This window comes from Carcharhinus amblyrhynchos, unplaced genomic scaffold (genome assembly GCF_965287045.1).
Source record: "Carcharhinus amblyrhynchos unplaced genomic scaffold, sCarAmb.v2.hapA scaffold_43, whole genome shotgun sequence".
In the NCBI taxonomy this organism is placed as follows: domain Eukaryota; kingdom Metazoa; phylum Chordata; class Chondrichthyes; order Carcharhiniformes; family Carcharhinidae; genus Carcharhinus; species Carcharhinus amblyrhynchos.
Window position 1 is genome coordinate 25,452 of NW_027649784.1, and position 13,731 is coordinate 39,182.

Here is a 13,731-nt window from a genome sequence, read left to right on the forward strand (position 1 = left end):
GATGTACAGGTTAGGTGGATTGGCCATGCTAAATTGTCCCTTAGTGTCCAAAGATGTGCGGGTTAGGTGGATTGGCCATGCTAAATTGTCCCTTAGTGTCCAAAGATGTGCGGGTTAGGTGGATTGGCCATGCTAAATTGCCCCTTAGGGTCAAGGGGACTAACCAGGGTAAATGCGTGGTGTTGTAAATGGATTCGAATGTAGCATTAGGTTACAACCACAGGGCCCAGTGTTCCCTCCAATCGCACGGGGGCACAGTGGGTTAGCACTGCTGCCTCACAGCACCAGGTTCGATTCCCGGTTTGGGTCACTGTCTGTGTGGAGCATGCACATTCTCCCGTGTCTGCGTGGGTTTCCTCCGGGTGCTCCGGTTTCCTCCCACAGTCTGAAAGACGTGCTGGTTAGGGGTGCACTGGGCCGTGCTAAATTCTCCCTCGGTGTTACCCGAACAGGCAACTGGGGGATTTTCGCAGTAACTTCATTGCGGTGTCAATGTAAGCCTGACCTGTGACACTAATAAATAAACTTCTGACGCACGTGCCAAGGGCTAGGGTGTGTCATTCGGTGGGTACACAGTTGGATGATGGCGGGGGGGGGGGGGAGGGGTAAAGTTTTGGTGATGGGAGCGATCGTGTCGGAGGGAGGGGGCGGTTTGGGGAAAATCGGGCTGGGGATTGGGGCCGTGTGCCAGTTTGGGATGGGGGACTCGGGCAGGGGGTTTTCCCGCCACTGTATTGGTTGGGCGCCCAGTTTGGAGATTAGGGGGCCACAGTAATGGGCAGTTGGGGTCAGTGCTGGGGTGGGGGGGGGGGTGTCATACCCGTTACCCTCTTATTTCCGAGTCTCATGCTCAATCCAGGGTAAAGTTCCCTCCTAAACTCGGGCAAAGATGACCAGTTTGGACATCTAGGTAAGATAATGCAGCTCTCTTGTGGGGGGGGGGGTTGGTTTCAATAGTAATTGTCCTATCACAGTTTGAGTACAAATTATTGCCTTTGATGAACCAGTTTGAGTTGTCCTGTTGCGTGTTTGCCTCAACAAGGAGGCCTGGCACTTACTGACCAACGGTTGTGTGGACCGTGTTAAGAGTGTAGTGGTGGTGGGGTGCCGGGGGGGGCGGGGGTGGTGGTGGGGGTGGTGGTGGTGGTGGCGGTGGGGGTGGGGGTCACCTCGTGGAGCCTTGATTTAATTTCTTTACGCCTGGGAACCTGGCCTCACATTCAACTCATGGCGGGGCCTTGTCCGCAACACCGGGAACTGAGGCCTGCCCCTCACACTGGGGGTTGGGGCCTGTTCCTCCCGCCAGGAGTTGGGGCCTAGTCCTTTCACTGGGAGTTGGCACCTGTCCCTCACCCTGAGAGTTGAGGGCCTGCCCCTCAAACTTGGAGTTGGGGCCTAGTCCTTTCACTGGCAGTTGAGGCCTGCCCCTCGCACTGGGAGTTGGGGCCTGTCCCTTACACTGGGAGTTGAGGCCTGCCCCTCATACTTGGGGTTGGGGCCTAGTCCTTTCATTGGGAGTTGAGGTCTGCCCCTCAAACTTGGAGTTGGGGCCTAATCATTACACTGGGAGTTGGGGCCTGCCCCTTACACTGGGAGTTGGGGCCTGCCCCTTACACTGGGAGTTGGGGCCTGCCCCTTACACTGGGAGTTGGAGCCTGTCCCTTACACTGGGAGTTGGGGCCTGTCCCTTACACTGGGAGTTGGAGCCTGTCCCTTACACTGGGAGTTGAGGCCTGCCCCTTACACTGGGAGTTGGGGCCTGTCCCTTACACTGGGAGTTGGAGCCTGTCCCTTACACTCGGAGTTGAGGCCTGCCCCTTACACTAGGAGTTGGGACCTGTCCCTTACACTGGGAGTTGGAGCCTGTCCCTTACACTGGGAGTTGGAGCCTGTCCCTTACACTGGGAGTTGAGGCCTGCCCCTTACACTGGGAGTTGGGGCCTGTCCCTTACACTGGGAGTTGAGGCCTGCCCCTCATACTTGGGGTTGGGACCGAGTCCTTTCATTAGGAGTTGTTGCCTGCCCCTCGCACTGGAAGTTGGGGCCTGCCCCTCACACTGGGAGCTGAAGCCTTGCCCTTCCACTGGGAGTTGGGGCCTTGTCACTCTGGGAGTTGGGGCCTTTTCACTCTGGGAGTTGGGGCCTGTTGCTTATCCTGGGAGTTGGGGCCTGCCCCCTCACATTGGGAGTTGAGGCCTAGCCCTTTCACTGGGAGTTGGGGCCTGCACCCTCACACTGATTTATCACAGCAAGATGTCAAATACTTATTCTGTTCAACTTGTGCTTGGAGAATGATTAAATCGATTCTGATTTGATGTTTTAATGAAAGATTGGGTCAGGCAGTGATTTTTGAGACCGTCACATCTTGCCTCTTGTGTGCCTCATACGATGTTCGCTGGTGACTGTATTCAGTAGACCTGAGTGGAGAGTTTCCTCTACCTTCATACCCAGAGCATCACCATCCCTGACACTCTACACAATTAATACACATGCTGTGAATATTTTTCATGGCTGAGTCATAATATTTTATTTTTGAGCGGTTTTTCCACTAAGGGAGGGCTGCGCGTGTGAGGGACAACACGGTGCCATGATGGTTAGCACCACTGCCTCACAGCGCCAGAGAGCTGGGTTTGATTCCCGCTTGGGTCTGTGTTTGCAGGTTCTTCCCCGTGTCTGCATGGGTTTCTTCCGGGTGATCCGGTTTCCTTTGGACATTAAGGGGCTACATTGCCGCTTAGTGTCCAAAGATGTGCAGGTTAGGGGGATTGGCCATGCTAAATTGCCCCTTAGTGTCCAAAGATGTGTAGGTTAGGTGGATTGGCCATGCTAAATTGCCCCTTAGTGTCCAAAGATGTGCAGGTTAGGTGGATTGGCCATGCTAAATTGCCCCTTAGTGTCCAAAGATGTGTAGGTTAGGTGGATTGGCCATGCTAAATTGTCCCTTAGTGCCCAAAGATGTGTAGGTTAGGTGGATTGACCATGCTAAATTGTCCCTTAGTGCCCAAAGATGTGTAGGTTAGGTGGATTGGCCATGCTAAATTGCCCCTTAGTGTCCAAAGATGTGCAGGTTAGGTGGATTGGCCGTGCTAAATTGTCCCTTAGTGTCCAAAGTTGTGCAGGTTAGGTGGATTGGCCATGCTAAATTGTCCCTTAGTGCCCAAAGATGTATAGGTTAGGTGGATTGGCCATGCTAAATTGCCCCTTAGTGTCCAAAGATGTGTAGGTTAGGTGGATTGGCCATGCTAAATTGCCCCTTAGTGTCCAAAGATGTGCAGGTTAGGTGGATTGGCCATGCTAAATTGTCCCTTAGTGTCCAAAGATGTGCAGGTTGGGTGGATTGACCATGCGTTGGGTAACGGGCAGAGGGGAATGATGTTTGTCAGAGAGTTGGTGCAGACCCAATGGGCCTCTTTCTGCACTGTCGGGTTCTATGGCATTGAGGGGGACCAGGGATCAGAACAGTCAACCCTGGGTCGGAGCTTGTGGGAGTGAGAGTAAGGAAGGAATCCCATGAACAATTGCCCCGCGGTGCCCAGACCTTTCCCAGCGAGTGCCGTGAATTTAGGCGGACGACGAGGATCGGCCTTTTCCCACCTCCTTGCACACGCTCGGTCGCTCCCTCAATTCCCTTCTCCGCCATCGGCTCCCGGAGCGCTCGTACCATGGGCCGGTGGTGGGTGGTCTCTGGGCAGCGTGTGAAGACTCTGCCAGATGGTGAGGAGGGTGACGTTGAGGGCGTCCACCATCTGGGTCAACCGAGCCAAAGCCTTGGCCTGCTCTTCCAGCAGCTGCTGATTGGCTCGCAGCTGGCCCTCCAATCGGCTGCAGGAGGAGGGGCCTGAAGCCTCCTGGGCGGGGCCTCGCTCCGACGACATCTGAACAAGAGGGTCTCCCATCGCTGTTGGAAAGGAATGGATCCAGTTCAACGCGTTGCGATAAGGTGGACACTCAGCCACATTATTACTTCCAAGTTGAGTTTGGTACCTCTCTCGTGACTGAATCACCAGAACAAACCACATTCTCCCCCGTGGGAGTGAGTCCCACATTCTCCCCCACTCCCCGTGGGAGTGAGTCCCACATTCTCCCCCACTCCCCGTGGGAGCGAGTCCCACATTCTCCCCCACTCCCCCCGTGGGAATCGATAGAAATCGAGGAAGAAAGCATTCGGTAGAGGAGGACTGCCGACAGAATGGTGTCTATCTGTTAACACGAGGGTACACAAAAGTGTTTGACGCGCTAATCCGCATTACCCAGAAAGAGGAGGTTGGCACAGTGTGGCAGGTAAGTTCTCTCTAGAACCAGGGGGGCAGGGGATCACAGTCTCAGGGTCGGGGGTTCCTTGCACTGGGAGGATTGTGAATATTTGTGGCCCTCTTCTCCCCCTATCCCCCCTCCGAGGGCCGTAGAGGCCACACCTGGAGTATTGTGCTCGATTTTGGTCACCGTATTTGAGGAAAGGTGTGGGAGGCAGCTCGGAGGAGGTTCACTCAATTGATTCCAGAGATGAGATGAAGAGAGATTGAACCGTTTGGGCCGGTCCTCTCTGGAATTCAGAGAGGAGATCAAATTGAGGTGTAGAAGATGATAAAGGGTGTGGATAAAGCAGATGTGAAGCCTCCTCTTGTGGGACATTCTAGGACGAGAGGTCAAACTCTTAGGATAAGGGGTAGCAAATTTGAAACAGAGGTGAGGAGAAAATACTTCTCCCAAAGGGTTGTGAATCTGTGGGTGGCACAGTGGGTTAGTGCTGCTGCCTCACGGCGCCAGGGACCTGGGTTCGATTCCCGGCTTGGGGTCACTGTCTGTGTGGAGTTTGCACATTCTCCCCATGTCTGCGTGGGTTTCCTCCAGGTACTCGGGTTTCTTCCCGCAGTCCAAAGATGTGCAGGTTAGATGGATTGGCCATGCTAAATTGCCCCTTAGTGTCCAAAGATGTGCAGGTTAGGTGGATTGGCCATGCTAAATTGCCTCTTAGTGTCCAAAGATGTGTAGGTTAGATGGATTGGCCATGCTAAATTGCCCCTTAGTGTCCAAAGATGTGCAGGTTAGGTGGATTGGCCATGCTAAATTGCCCCTTAGTGTCCAAAGATGTGTAGGTTAGGTGGATTGGCCATGCTAAATTGCCCCTTAGTGTCCAAAGATGTGCAGGTTAGGTGGATTGGCCATGCTAAATTGCCTCTTAGTGTCCAAAGATGTGCAGGTTAGGTGGATTGGCCATGCTAAATTGCCCCTTAGTGTCCAAAGATGTGCAGGTTAGGTGGATTGGCCATGCTAAATTGCCCCTTAGTGTCCCAAGATGTGCAGGTTAGGTGGATTGGCCATGCTAAATTGCCCCTTAGTGTCCAAAGATGTGTAGGTTAGGTGGATTGGCCATGCTAAATTGCCCCTTAGTGTCCAAAGATGCGCAGGCTAGGTGGATTGGCCATGCTAAATTGCCCCTCAGTGTCCAAAGATGTGCAGGTTAGGTGGATTGGCCATGCTAAATTGCCCCTTAGTGTCCCAAGATGTGCAGGTTAGGTGGATTGGCCATGCTAAATTGCCCCTTAGTGTCCAAAGATGTGTAGGTTAGGTGGATTGGCCATGCTAAATTGCCCCTTCGTGTCCAAAGATGTGCAGGTTAGGTGGATTGGCCATGCTAAATTGCCCCTGAGTGTCCAAAGATGTGCAGGTTAGGTGGATTGGCCATGCCAAATTGCCCCTGAGTGTCCAAAGATGTGCAGGTTAGATGGATTGGCCATGCTAAATTGCCCCTTAGTGTCCAAAGATGTGCAGGTTAGGTGGATTGGCCATTCTAAGTTGTTCCTTAGTGTCCAAAGATGTGAGGGTTAGGTAGATTGGCCATGCTAAATTGTCCCTTAGTGTCCAAAGATGCGCAGGTTCGGTGGATTGGCCATGCTAAATTGCCCCTTAGTGTCCAAAGATGTACGGGTTAGGTGGATTGGCCATGCTAAATTGTCCCTTAGTGTCCAAAGATGTGTAGGTTAGGTGGATTGGCCATGCTAAATTGCCCATTAATGTCCAAAGATGTGCAGGTTAGGTGGATTGGCCATGCTAAATTGCCCATTAATGTCCAAAGATGTGTAGGTTAGGTGGATTGGCCATGCTAAATTGCCCATTAATGTCCAAAGATGTGCAGGTTAGGTGGATTGGCCATGCTAAATTACCCCTTAGTCTCCAAAGATGTGCAGGTTAGGTGGATTGGCCATGCTAAATTGCCCCTTAGTGTCCAAAGATGTGCAGGTTAGGTGGATTGGCCATGCTAAATTGCCCCTTAGTGTTACCTGAACAGACGCGGGAGTGTGGCGACTCGGGGATTTTCACAGTAACTTCATTGCGGTGTTAATGTCAGCCGACTTGTGACACTAAGAAATAAACGTTATTTATTAGTGGAATTTGCTACCCCAAAGTGCGATGGATGCTGGGACAGTGAGTCAATTGAAGGAGGAGATGGACAGATTTTTAATGGGTTGGAGGGTTATGGGGAGAAGGCAGGAAAATGGGGATGAGGGGCACATGATAGAATGGCTCGATGGGCCGAATGGCCTAATCCTGCTCCCATATCTTATGGAAAAAATGGGCCATTCCACCCATCTAGTGCCTGGACTAGGTAGGTATCGTCTCTCTGCTACCTCAGTCAATCATCAATCAACCTTCTCAAGGGGCAATTATAGAGGGGCAAGACCAATGATGCCCAGTTCCAACCACTCACCATTCCAAAGATACATGGACCAGGAAGGCCTGGCAAGTGCCAGGGGAATAGATTAGCTGGCGATCCCATTACCTGCGCACTCGGTGAGTTCCTCGTTGCTTTGGTACCCAGCCTGGCACCTGCAACTCCCGATAGGCACCACCCAGTCTCCCTCGCTGGTGCAGTACATCTTGAGGGGCACAGAGTCCTCCTCCGCGTTTGCGACGCAGGCACCCAGGGCAATGGCCAGCGAGGTCAGGCTGCCGCCTGCCGGGGTCTCGGGGAAGCGGGCCAGGTTGGCGACGGTGGGCGGGCACTTCTTGTAGGAGACCCGCACGCTGAGGAGGTTGACGCAGGCCCCCCGGTCGCGGAAAGCCAGGTGGAAGCCGGCCTTGCCCAGTGGCCCGATGGGCACGGTGGCCCGGTTGACCTTGCCCCTGCCGCTGAGGGCGAAGACGTGCTGGGCGGTGATGTCCCGGGCCTTGGTGTAGGCGGCCTTCATCCGGGCAGCGGTGCTGGCCTCCGGGGCGCCCTTGGAGTCCGTCTCGAGGTAGTAGAGGGCAAAGGTCTCCCGGCAAGAGCCGCCAACGCTGACGATGGAGCTGCAGTCTCTCACGGTGAATCTGAGGGTTACGTAAACCATCTGGGCCTCGCCCCTCGCTATGTAGGCGCTCCGTAACCAGTTGTCCTGGTTTGGGCCTTCAACATTGCAAACCCGATAAGTCCTCATGGTGTTGAAGTTTTTGTCCACAGCCACCGTTTCTTCCCACTGCCACGAGAGAGAAAACGCAACAAAATTAATAAACTCTTCATTCCTTCCAACATCCCTACCCTCCTCCCTTCCAAACACAACAGCTCCCCAGCCAGAATGGAGTAAACAATGGGATCATGTGGAGAAATAGAGTCATAGAGGTCATAGGGTCATCGAGGTCATAGGGTGATAGAGGTCATTGAGTCATAGAGGTCATAGGGTCATAGAGTCATCAGGTCATAGAGGTCATAGGATGATGGAGGTCATTGAGTCATAGAGTTCATAGGGTCATAGAGTCATCAGGTCATAGAGGTCATAGGATGATAGAGGTCATTGAGTCATAGAGTTCATAGGATCATAGAATTCATAGGGTGATAGAGTTAATTGAGTCATAGAGGTCATGAGGTCATAGGGTCATAGAGTCATAGAGTTCATAGGGTCATAGAGACATAGAGGTCATGAGGTCATAGGGTCAGAGTTCATAGGGTCATAGAGGTCATAGAGTTCAGAGGGTCATAGAGTCATAGAGTTCATAGGGTCATAGATTCATAGAGTTCATAGGGTCATAGAGGTCATAGAGTCATAGGGTCATAGAGGTCATAGAGTTATAGAGTTCATAGGGTCATAGAGGTCATAAGATCATAGAGGTCATAGAATTCATAGGGCATAGAGGTCATAGAGTCATAGAGGTCATAGAGGTCATCGGATCATAGAGTCATTGAGATCATAGAGGTCATAGAGTCATTGAGATCATAGAGACATAGAGAGTTACGGAGTCATAGAGGTTTAACAGCATGGAAACAGGCCCTTCGGCCCAATTTGTCCATACTGTCCCCTTTTTATTAAACCATAAGTCTCAATTGCCAGCGTATGGCCCATATTTGTGGGTGGCAGGGTGGCGCAGTGGTTGGCAGTGCTGCCTCACAGCGCCAGGGACCCGTGTTCAATTCCAGCCTTGGGTCACTGTTTGTGCAGAGTCTGCTTGTCCCCCCCACCCCCCATGTCTGTGTGGATTTCCTCCGGGTACTCCGGTTTCCTCCCACACGCTGAAAGACATGCTGGTTAGATGGATTGGCCATGCTAAATTGCCCTGACTCTAAGGGAGATTGGCAGGGTAAAAATGAAGGGTTACAGGAATAGGGCCTGGGTGGGATTGTGGTCAGTGCAGAATTGATGGGCGGAATGGCCTCTTTCTGCACTGTTGGGATTCTGTGATCCAACCATTCTATCCATAGAATCCCGACAGTGCAGAAAGAGGCCATTCAGCCCATCGAGTCTGCACTGACAATAATCCCACCCAGAACCTATCCCCATGTCCCTACATATTTTACCCGCTAATCCCTCTAACCCACGCATCTGGGACACTAAGGTGGCAATTTAGCACGGCCAATCCACCTAACCTGCAAATCTTTGGACTGTGGGAGGAAACCGGAGCATCCAGAGGAAACCCACGCAGACACGGGGAGAACATGCAGACTCCGTACAGACAGTCTATACCCATCTTACACATGTAAATGTCTAAATGATTTTAAAAGACAAAATTGTCCCTGCCTCTACTACTACCTCTGCCACCCCGTTCCAGACACTCACCACTCTCTGTGTGAAAAAAATTGCCCCTCTGGACCCTTTTGTATCTCTCCCCTCTCACCTTAAACCTATGCCCTCTAGTTTTAGGCTGCCCTCCCTTTGGGAAAAGATATTGACTATCTAGCTGATCTGTGCCCCTCATTATTTTATAGACCTCTATAAGATCACCCCTCAGCCTCCTACACTCCAGAGAAAAAGTCCCAGTCTATCCAGCCTCTCCTTATAACTCAATCCATCAAGTCCCGGTAGCATCCTAGTAAATCTTTTCTGCACTCTTTCTAGTTTGATAGTATCCTTTCTATAACAGGGTGACCAGAACTGTACACAGTATTCCAAGTGTGGCCTTACCAATGTCTTGTACAACTTCAACAAGACGTCCCAACTCCTGTATTCAATGTTCTGACCGATGAAACCAAGCATGCCGAATGCCTTCTTCACCACTCTGTCCACCTGTGACTCCACTTTCAAGGAGGTATACCCCTAGATCTCGTTGTTCTGTAACTCTCCCCAACGCCCTACCATTAACTGAGTCGGTCCTGCCCTGGTTCGATCTACCAAAATGCATCTCCCAGCGTTTATCGAAATTAAAATCCATTTGCCATTCGTCAATTGATCAAGATCCCATCGCAATCCGAGATAACTTCCTTCACTGTCCACAATGCCACCAATCTCGGTGTCATCTGCAAACTTACTAACCATGCCTCCTATATTCTCATCCAAATCATTAATATAGATGGCAAATAACAATGGACCATAAGCAACTGAAATTGACATTAACTGGTAGAATTTGGGTCACGTAAGTGTTCTCTGCTCCCGGCGTTTCGTTGCAGATATCTCCCTGCTGTTGCTGTAGTTCAGCCTACTTTCTTCTATTTCCTGTAGTTGTTGTGAAAGACTCAGTTTAAATAGGTTCAGTTCACGGAACAGAGAAGCCAGACGGATGTGAAAACGGGGGGGTTTCAGATCCATCGTCTCGGTGAGGCAACAAGTCAAATCTTATGCCGCTCTTACGTGCAAGTAAATCTTGCTAAATCCGTTTCCCACCAGCAGGGGTTGGGTGGGGGGAGAAGGCAGGGCTTAAGCTCACCAGAAAGCTGGCAGCTGACAGCATGGGGCGCAATTGCACATGCGCAGGTCTCTCTGTTCCACGCAACAGCACAGGGAAAAGAGACCTGTCACTATTTCGCCCCCGCTATTACTGGCTTCCATGGCTGATCACTACACCCTCTGCCCCACAGAGGTCAGCCGATTGGCTCCCCCCTTCCCACCTCCAGTTATCGCCGGTTGAAAAGTGTTCAGGATCTCCCCCATCCGATCCCCATTGCAGAGTGCTCAGCATTCCCCTAGCCTGCCTCCCTATAGGCCCCACCCCCTCAGGCCCTGCTTCCTTGGCATTGGCTATTGCCCGGTAGGTACTGTCAGGCGCACAGTGCCAGGGTGCCCAGCAGGCAGTGCCAGGGTGCCAGGATGGCAGTGGCAAGGTGCTCTGTGTAGAGTGGCGACTGGCAGAACGAGGAAGATCGCCCCCTAGAGTTTATTTGAACATGGTCTGTTTATACCAGTGGTTGTGTGCGCACACATGCGTGTGTGTGTGTGTGTGTATATATGTGGTGGGGGGGAGGGGGGGGGGGGAGAGAACGCAGGCAAGGTGTGTGGGAGGTGAGGGGCCTGGAGTCAGGAGTTCTGACCCATTGGTGACCACAATCGGCTGGGAGTCCATCTATGTCCCTGAGACCCCGAGATGCCACACCGTGAGACTGTCTGGGAAGCCCCCATCCCTTCCCTCCCCGATCGTATCGCAAGACCTTAATATTAATGCGCCCCAGTGTCAGTCTGGGCCTTACCCCATTAGCAGGAGTCACCAACCAGTTGAGTTCGTCCTGTTCCAACTCAGTGTCCAAAAGAACAACTGGTAGAGACACAAAAGAAGGAAAAAAAAAGAAATGACCTGAATTTACATAGCGCCCACCGCCGCTGGACGTGCCGAGAGGACGTGGAGGCTCCTGGAGCGTTCTTCGACCCGCGAGTCAACCGACGCCACCGGGTGGTTAAGCCAATCCATGCACAGCAAGATCCCACAGGTAAAGATGACCAAGGTAACGACCTTGGTTCTCGTGGAATGGCCACAGTGTAGGAGGCCATTCAGCCCATCGGCTCCGCACCGAACTCCATCCCACCCATTCCCGTAACTCCGCAAATTTATCCTGCTATCTTTGGCTGGAACGGCCAAATGGCCTCCTCCTGCTCCGATCTTCTTCTTTGTTTAATCCCCTGACAGTCGGGTCAATTTAGCATGGCCAATCCACCTAACCTGCACATCTTTGGACACTAAGAGGCAATTTAGCATGGCCAATCCACCTAACCTGCACATCTTTGGACACTAAGAGGCAATTTAGCATGGCCAATCCACCTAACCTGCACATCTTTGGACACTAAGGGGCAATTTAGCATGGCCAATCCACCTAACCTGCACATCTTTGGACACTAAGGGACAATTTAGCATGGCCAATCCACCTAACCTGCACATCTTTGGACACTAAGAGGCAATTTAGCATGGCCAATCCACCTAACCTGCACATCTTTGGACACTAAGGGGCAATTTAGCATGGCCAATCCACCTAACCTGCACATCTTTGGACACTAAGGGGCAATTTAGCATGGCCAATCCACCTAACCTGCACATCTTTGGACACTAAGGGGCAATTTAGCATGGCCAATCCACCTAACCTGCACATCTTTGGACACTAAGGGGCAATTTAGCATGGCCAATCCACCTAACCTGCACATCTTTGGACACTAAGGGGCAATTTAGTATGGCCAATCCACCTAACCTGCACATCTTTGGACACTAAGGGACAATTTAGCATGGCCAATCCACCTAACCTGCACATCTTTGGACACTAAGGGGCAATTTAGCATGGCCAATCCACCTAACCTGCACATCTTTGGACACTAAGGGGCAATTTAGCATGGCCAATCCACCTAACCTGCACATCTTTGGACACTAAGGGACAATTTAGCATGGCCAATCCACCTAACCTGCACATCTTTGGACACTAAGGGGCAATTTAGCATGGCCAATCCACCTAACCTGCACATCTTTGGACACTAAGGGGCAATTTAGCATGGCCAATCCACCTAACCTGCACATCTTTGGACACTAAGGGGCAATTTAGCATGGCCAATCCACCTAATCTACACATCTTTGGACACTAAGGGGCAATTTAGCATGGCCAATCCACCTAACCTGCACATCTTTGGACACTAAGGGGCAATTTAGCATGGCCAATCCACCTAACCTACACATCTTTGGACACTAAGGGACAATTTAGCATGGATAATCCACCTAATCTACACATCTTTGGACACTAAGGGGCAATTTAGCATGGCCAATCCACCTAACCTACACATCTTTGGACACTAAGGGGCAATTTAGCATGGCCAATCCACCTAATCTACACATCTTTGGACACTAAGGGACAATTTAGCATGGCCAATCCACCTAACCTACACATCTTTGGACACTAAGGGGCAATTTAGCACGGCCAATCCACCTAACCTGTACATCTTTGGGACTGTGGGAGGAAACTGGAGCACCTGGAGGAAACCCACGCAGACACAGGGAGAATGTGCAAACTCCACACAGACACTGACCTGAGCTGGGAATCGAACTAGGGTCCCTGATGCCATGAGGCAGCGGTGCTAACCCGCTGTGCCACCCCAACTTGGAAATATAGCGGCGTACCTTCACTGCGGCTGGGTCAAAATCCTGGAACTCCCTCCCTTGACAGCAGTCTGGGTGCACACCTACGCCTCAGGCAGGTTCAAGACGGCGGCTAACCAACCACCTTCTCAAGGGGTGGGGGGGCGGGGAGGCAATTAAGGGATGGGCAATAAATACCAACCGGTGCCCACTCGAGGGAGCGGCTGTGGGAGTGGACACGGTGTAAGATTTAGTTGGAGACAAAACTGGGGCTGGTTTGTGATGCCTCTCGCAGTGGAATAGTCTTTGCTGAAAAGGGCCCAATAGGGGACTGTACAACTCTACCTTGGCCTGGGGGTTGGGCAGGGGGGGTGCGTTCGGAGGAGGGGGGTGTGGTGGTTAAGCCTTTGTAAAGCAGACTCACCGTCCACTGCCAATACAGTGGGGACGAGACACAGCAAGATCCCAAAACCCATGGCCAGCGGATTCTGTACGGGAGACCTCGCGGGGATGTCCGACTTCTCTGCTGGTTCAGTTGGACATGCCCTGCTCTCTCTCTGTCTCTCTCCACTGACGCTTGTAGTTGTGTTTGTCAGAGAGACCTTTGCCCCAGTAACCACTGGTGCGAGTTTGAGGTCCTGCCCATTGGACCCTGCCCCGCTCCCAGCCCCCCCCTCCCCCACACCACCCAAGGTCCCCGCGCCCAACTCCGTTTTTTTTTCAAAAAAAAATTCACTTATTCGTCACAAATAAGGCTTACATTAACGCTGCAATGAAGTTACTGCGAAAATCCCCCAGTCGCCACACTCCTGTTCGGGTGGGGGGGGTAACTCTGAGGGAGAATTTAGCACGGCCCAATGCACCCTAACCAGCACGTCTTTCGGACTGTGGGAGGAAACCGGAGCACCCGGAGGAAACCCACACAGACACGGGGAGAATGTGCAGAGTCCGCACAGACAGTGACCCGAGCCGGGAATCGAACCCGAGTCCCTGGTGCTGTGA

The 13,731-nt window shown here is 52.0% G+C and overlaps 1 protein-coding gene across 2 annotated transcripts; it reads right to left on the reverse strand.

The window, feature by feature from the left end:
• Window positions 1-3,348: 3,348 nt before the first annotated feature.
• LOC145337146 (ephrin type-B receptor 1-like) lies at window positions 3,349-13,311 on the reverse strand. Of its 2 annotated transcripts, none has more exons than XM_080181933.1 (4): window positions 13,154-13,311; window positions 10,871-10,935; window positions 6,782-7,457; window positions 3,349-3,898 (listed from the first exon to the last, which is right to left on the reverse strand). In XM_080181933.1, exons 1-4 carry the CDS (start codon window positions 13,203-13,205, stop codon window positions 3,621-3,623), a joined length of 1,071 nt encoding a protein of 356 aa, XP_080038059.1. In that variant the 5' UTR covers window positions 13,206-13,311; the 3' UTR covers window positions 3,349-3,620. The 2 variants fall into 2 exon arrangements, with proteins under 2 accessions (XP_080038059.1, XP_080038060.1); XM_080181934.1 differs by lacking the exon at window positions 13,154-13,311 and adding an exon at window positions 12,772-12,856.
• Between the last annotated feature and the right edge of the window lie 420 nt (window positions 13,312-13,731).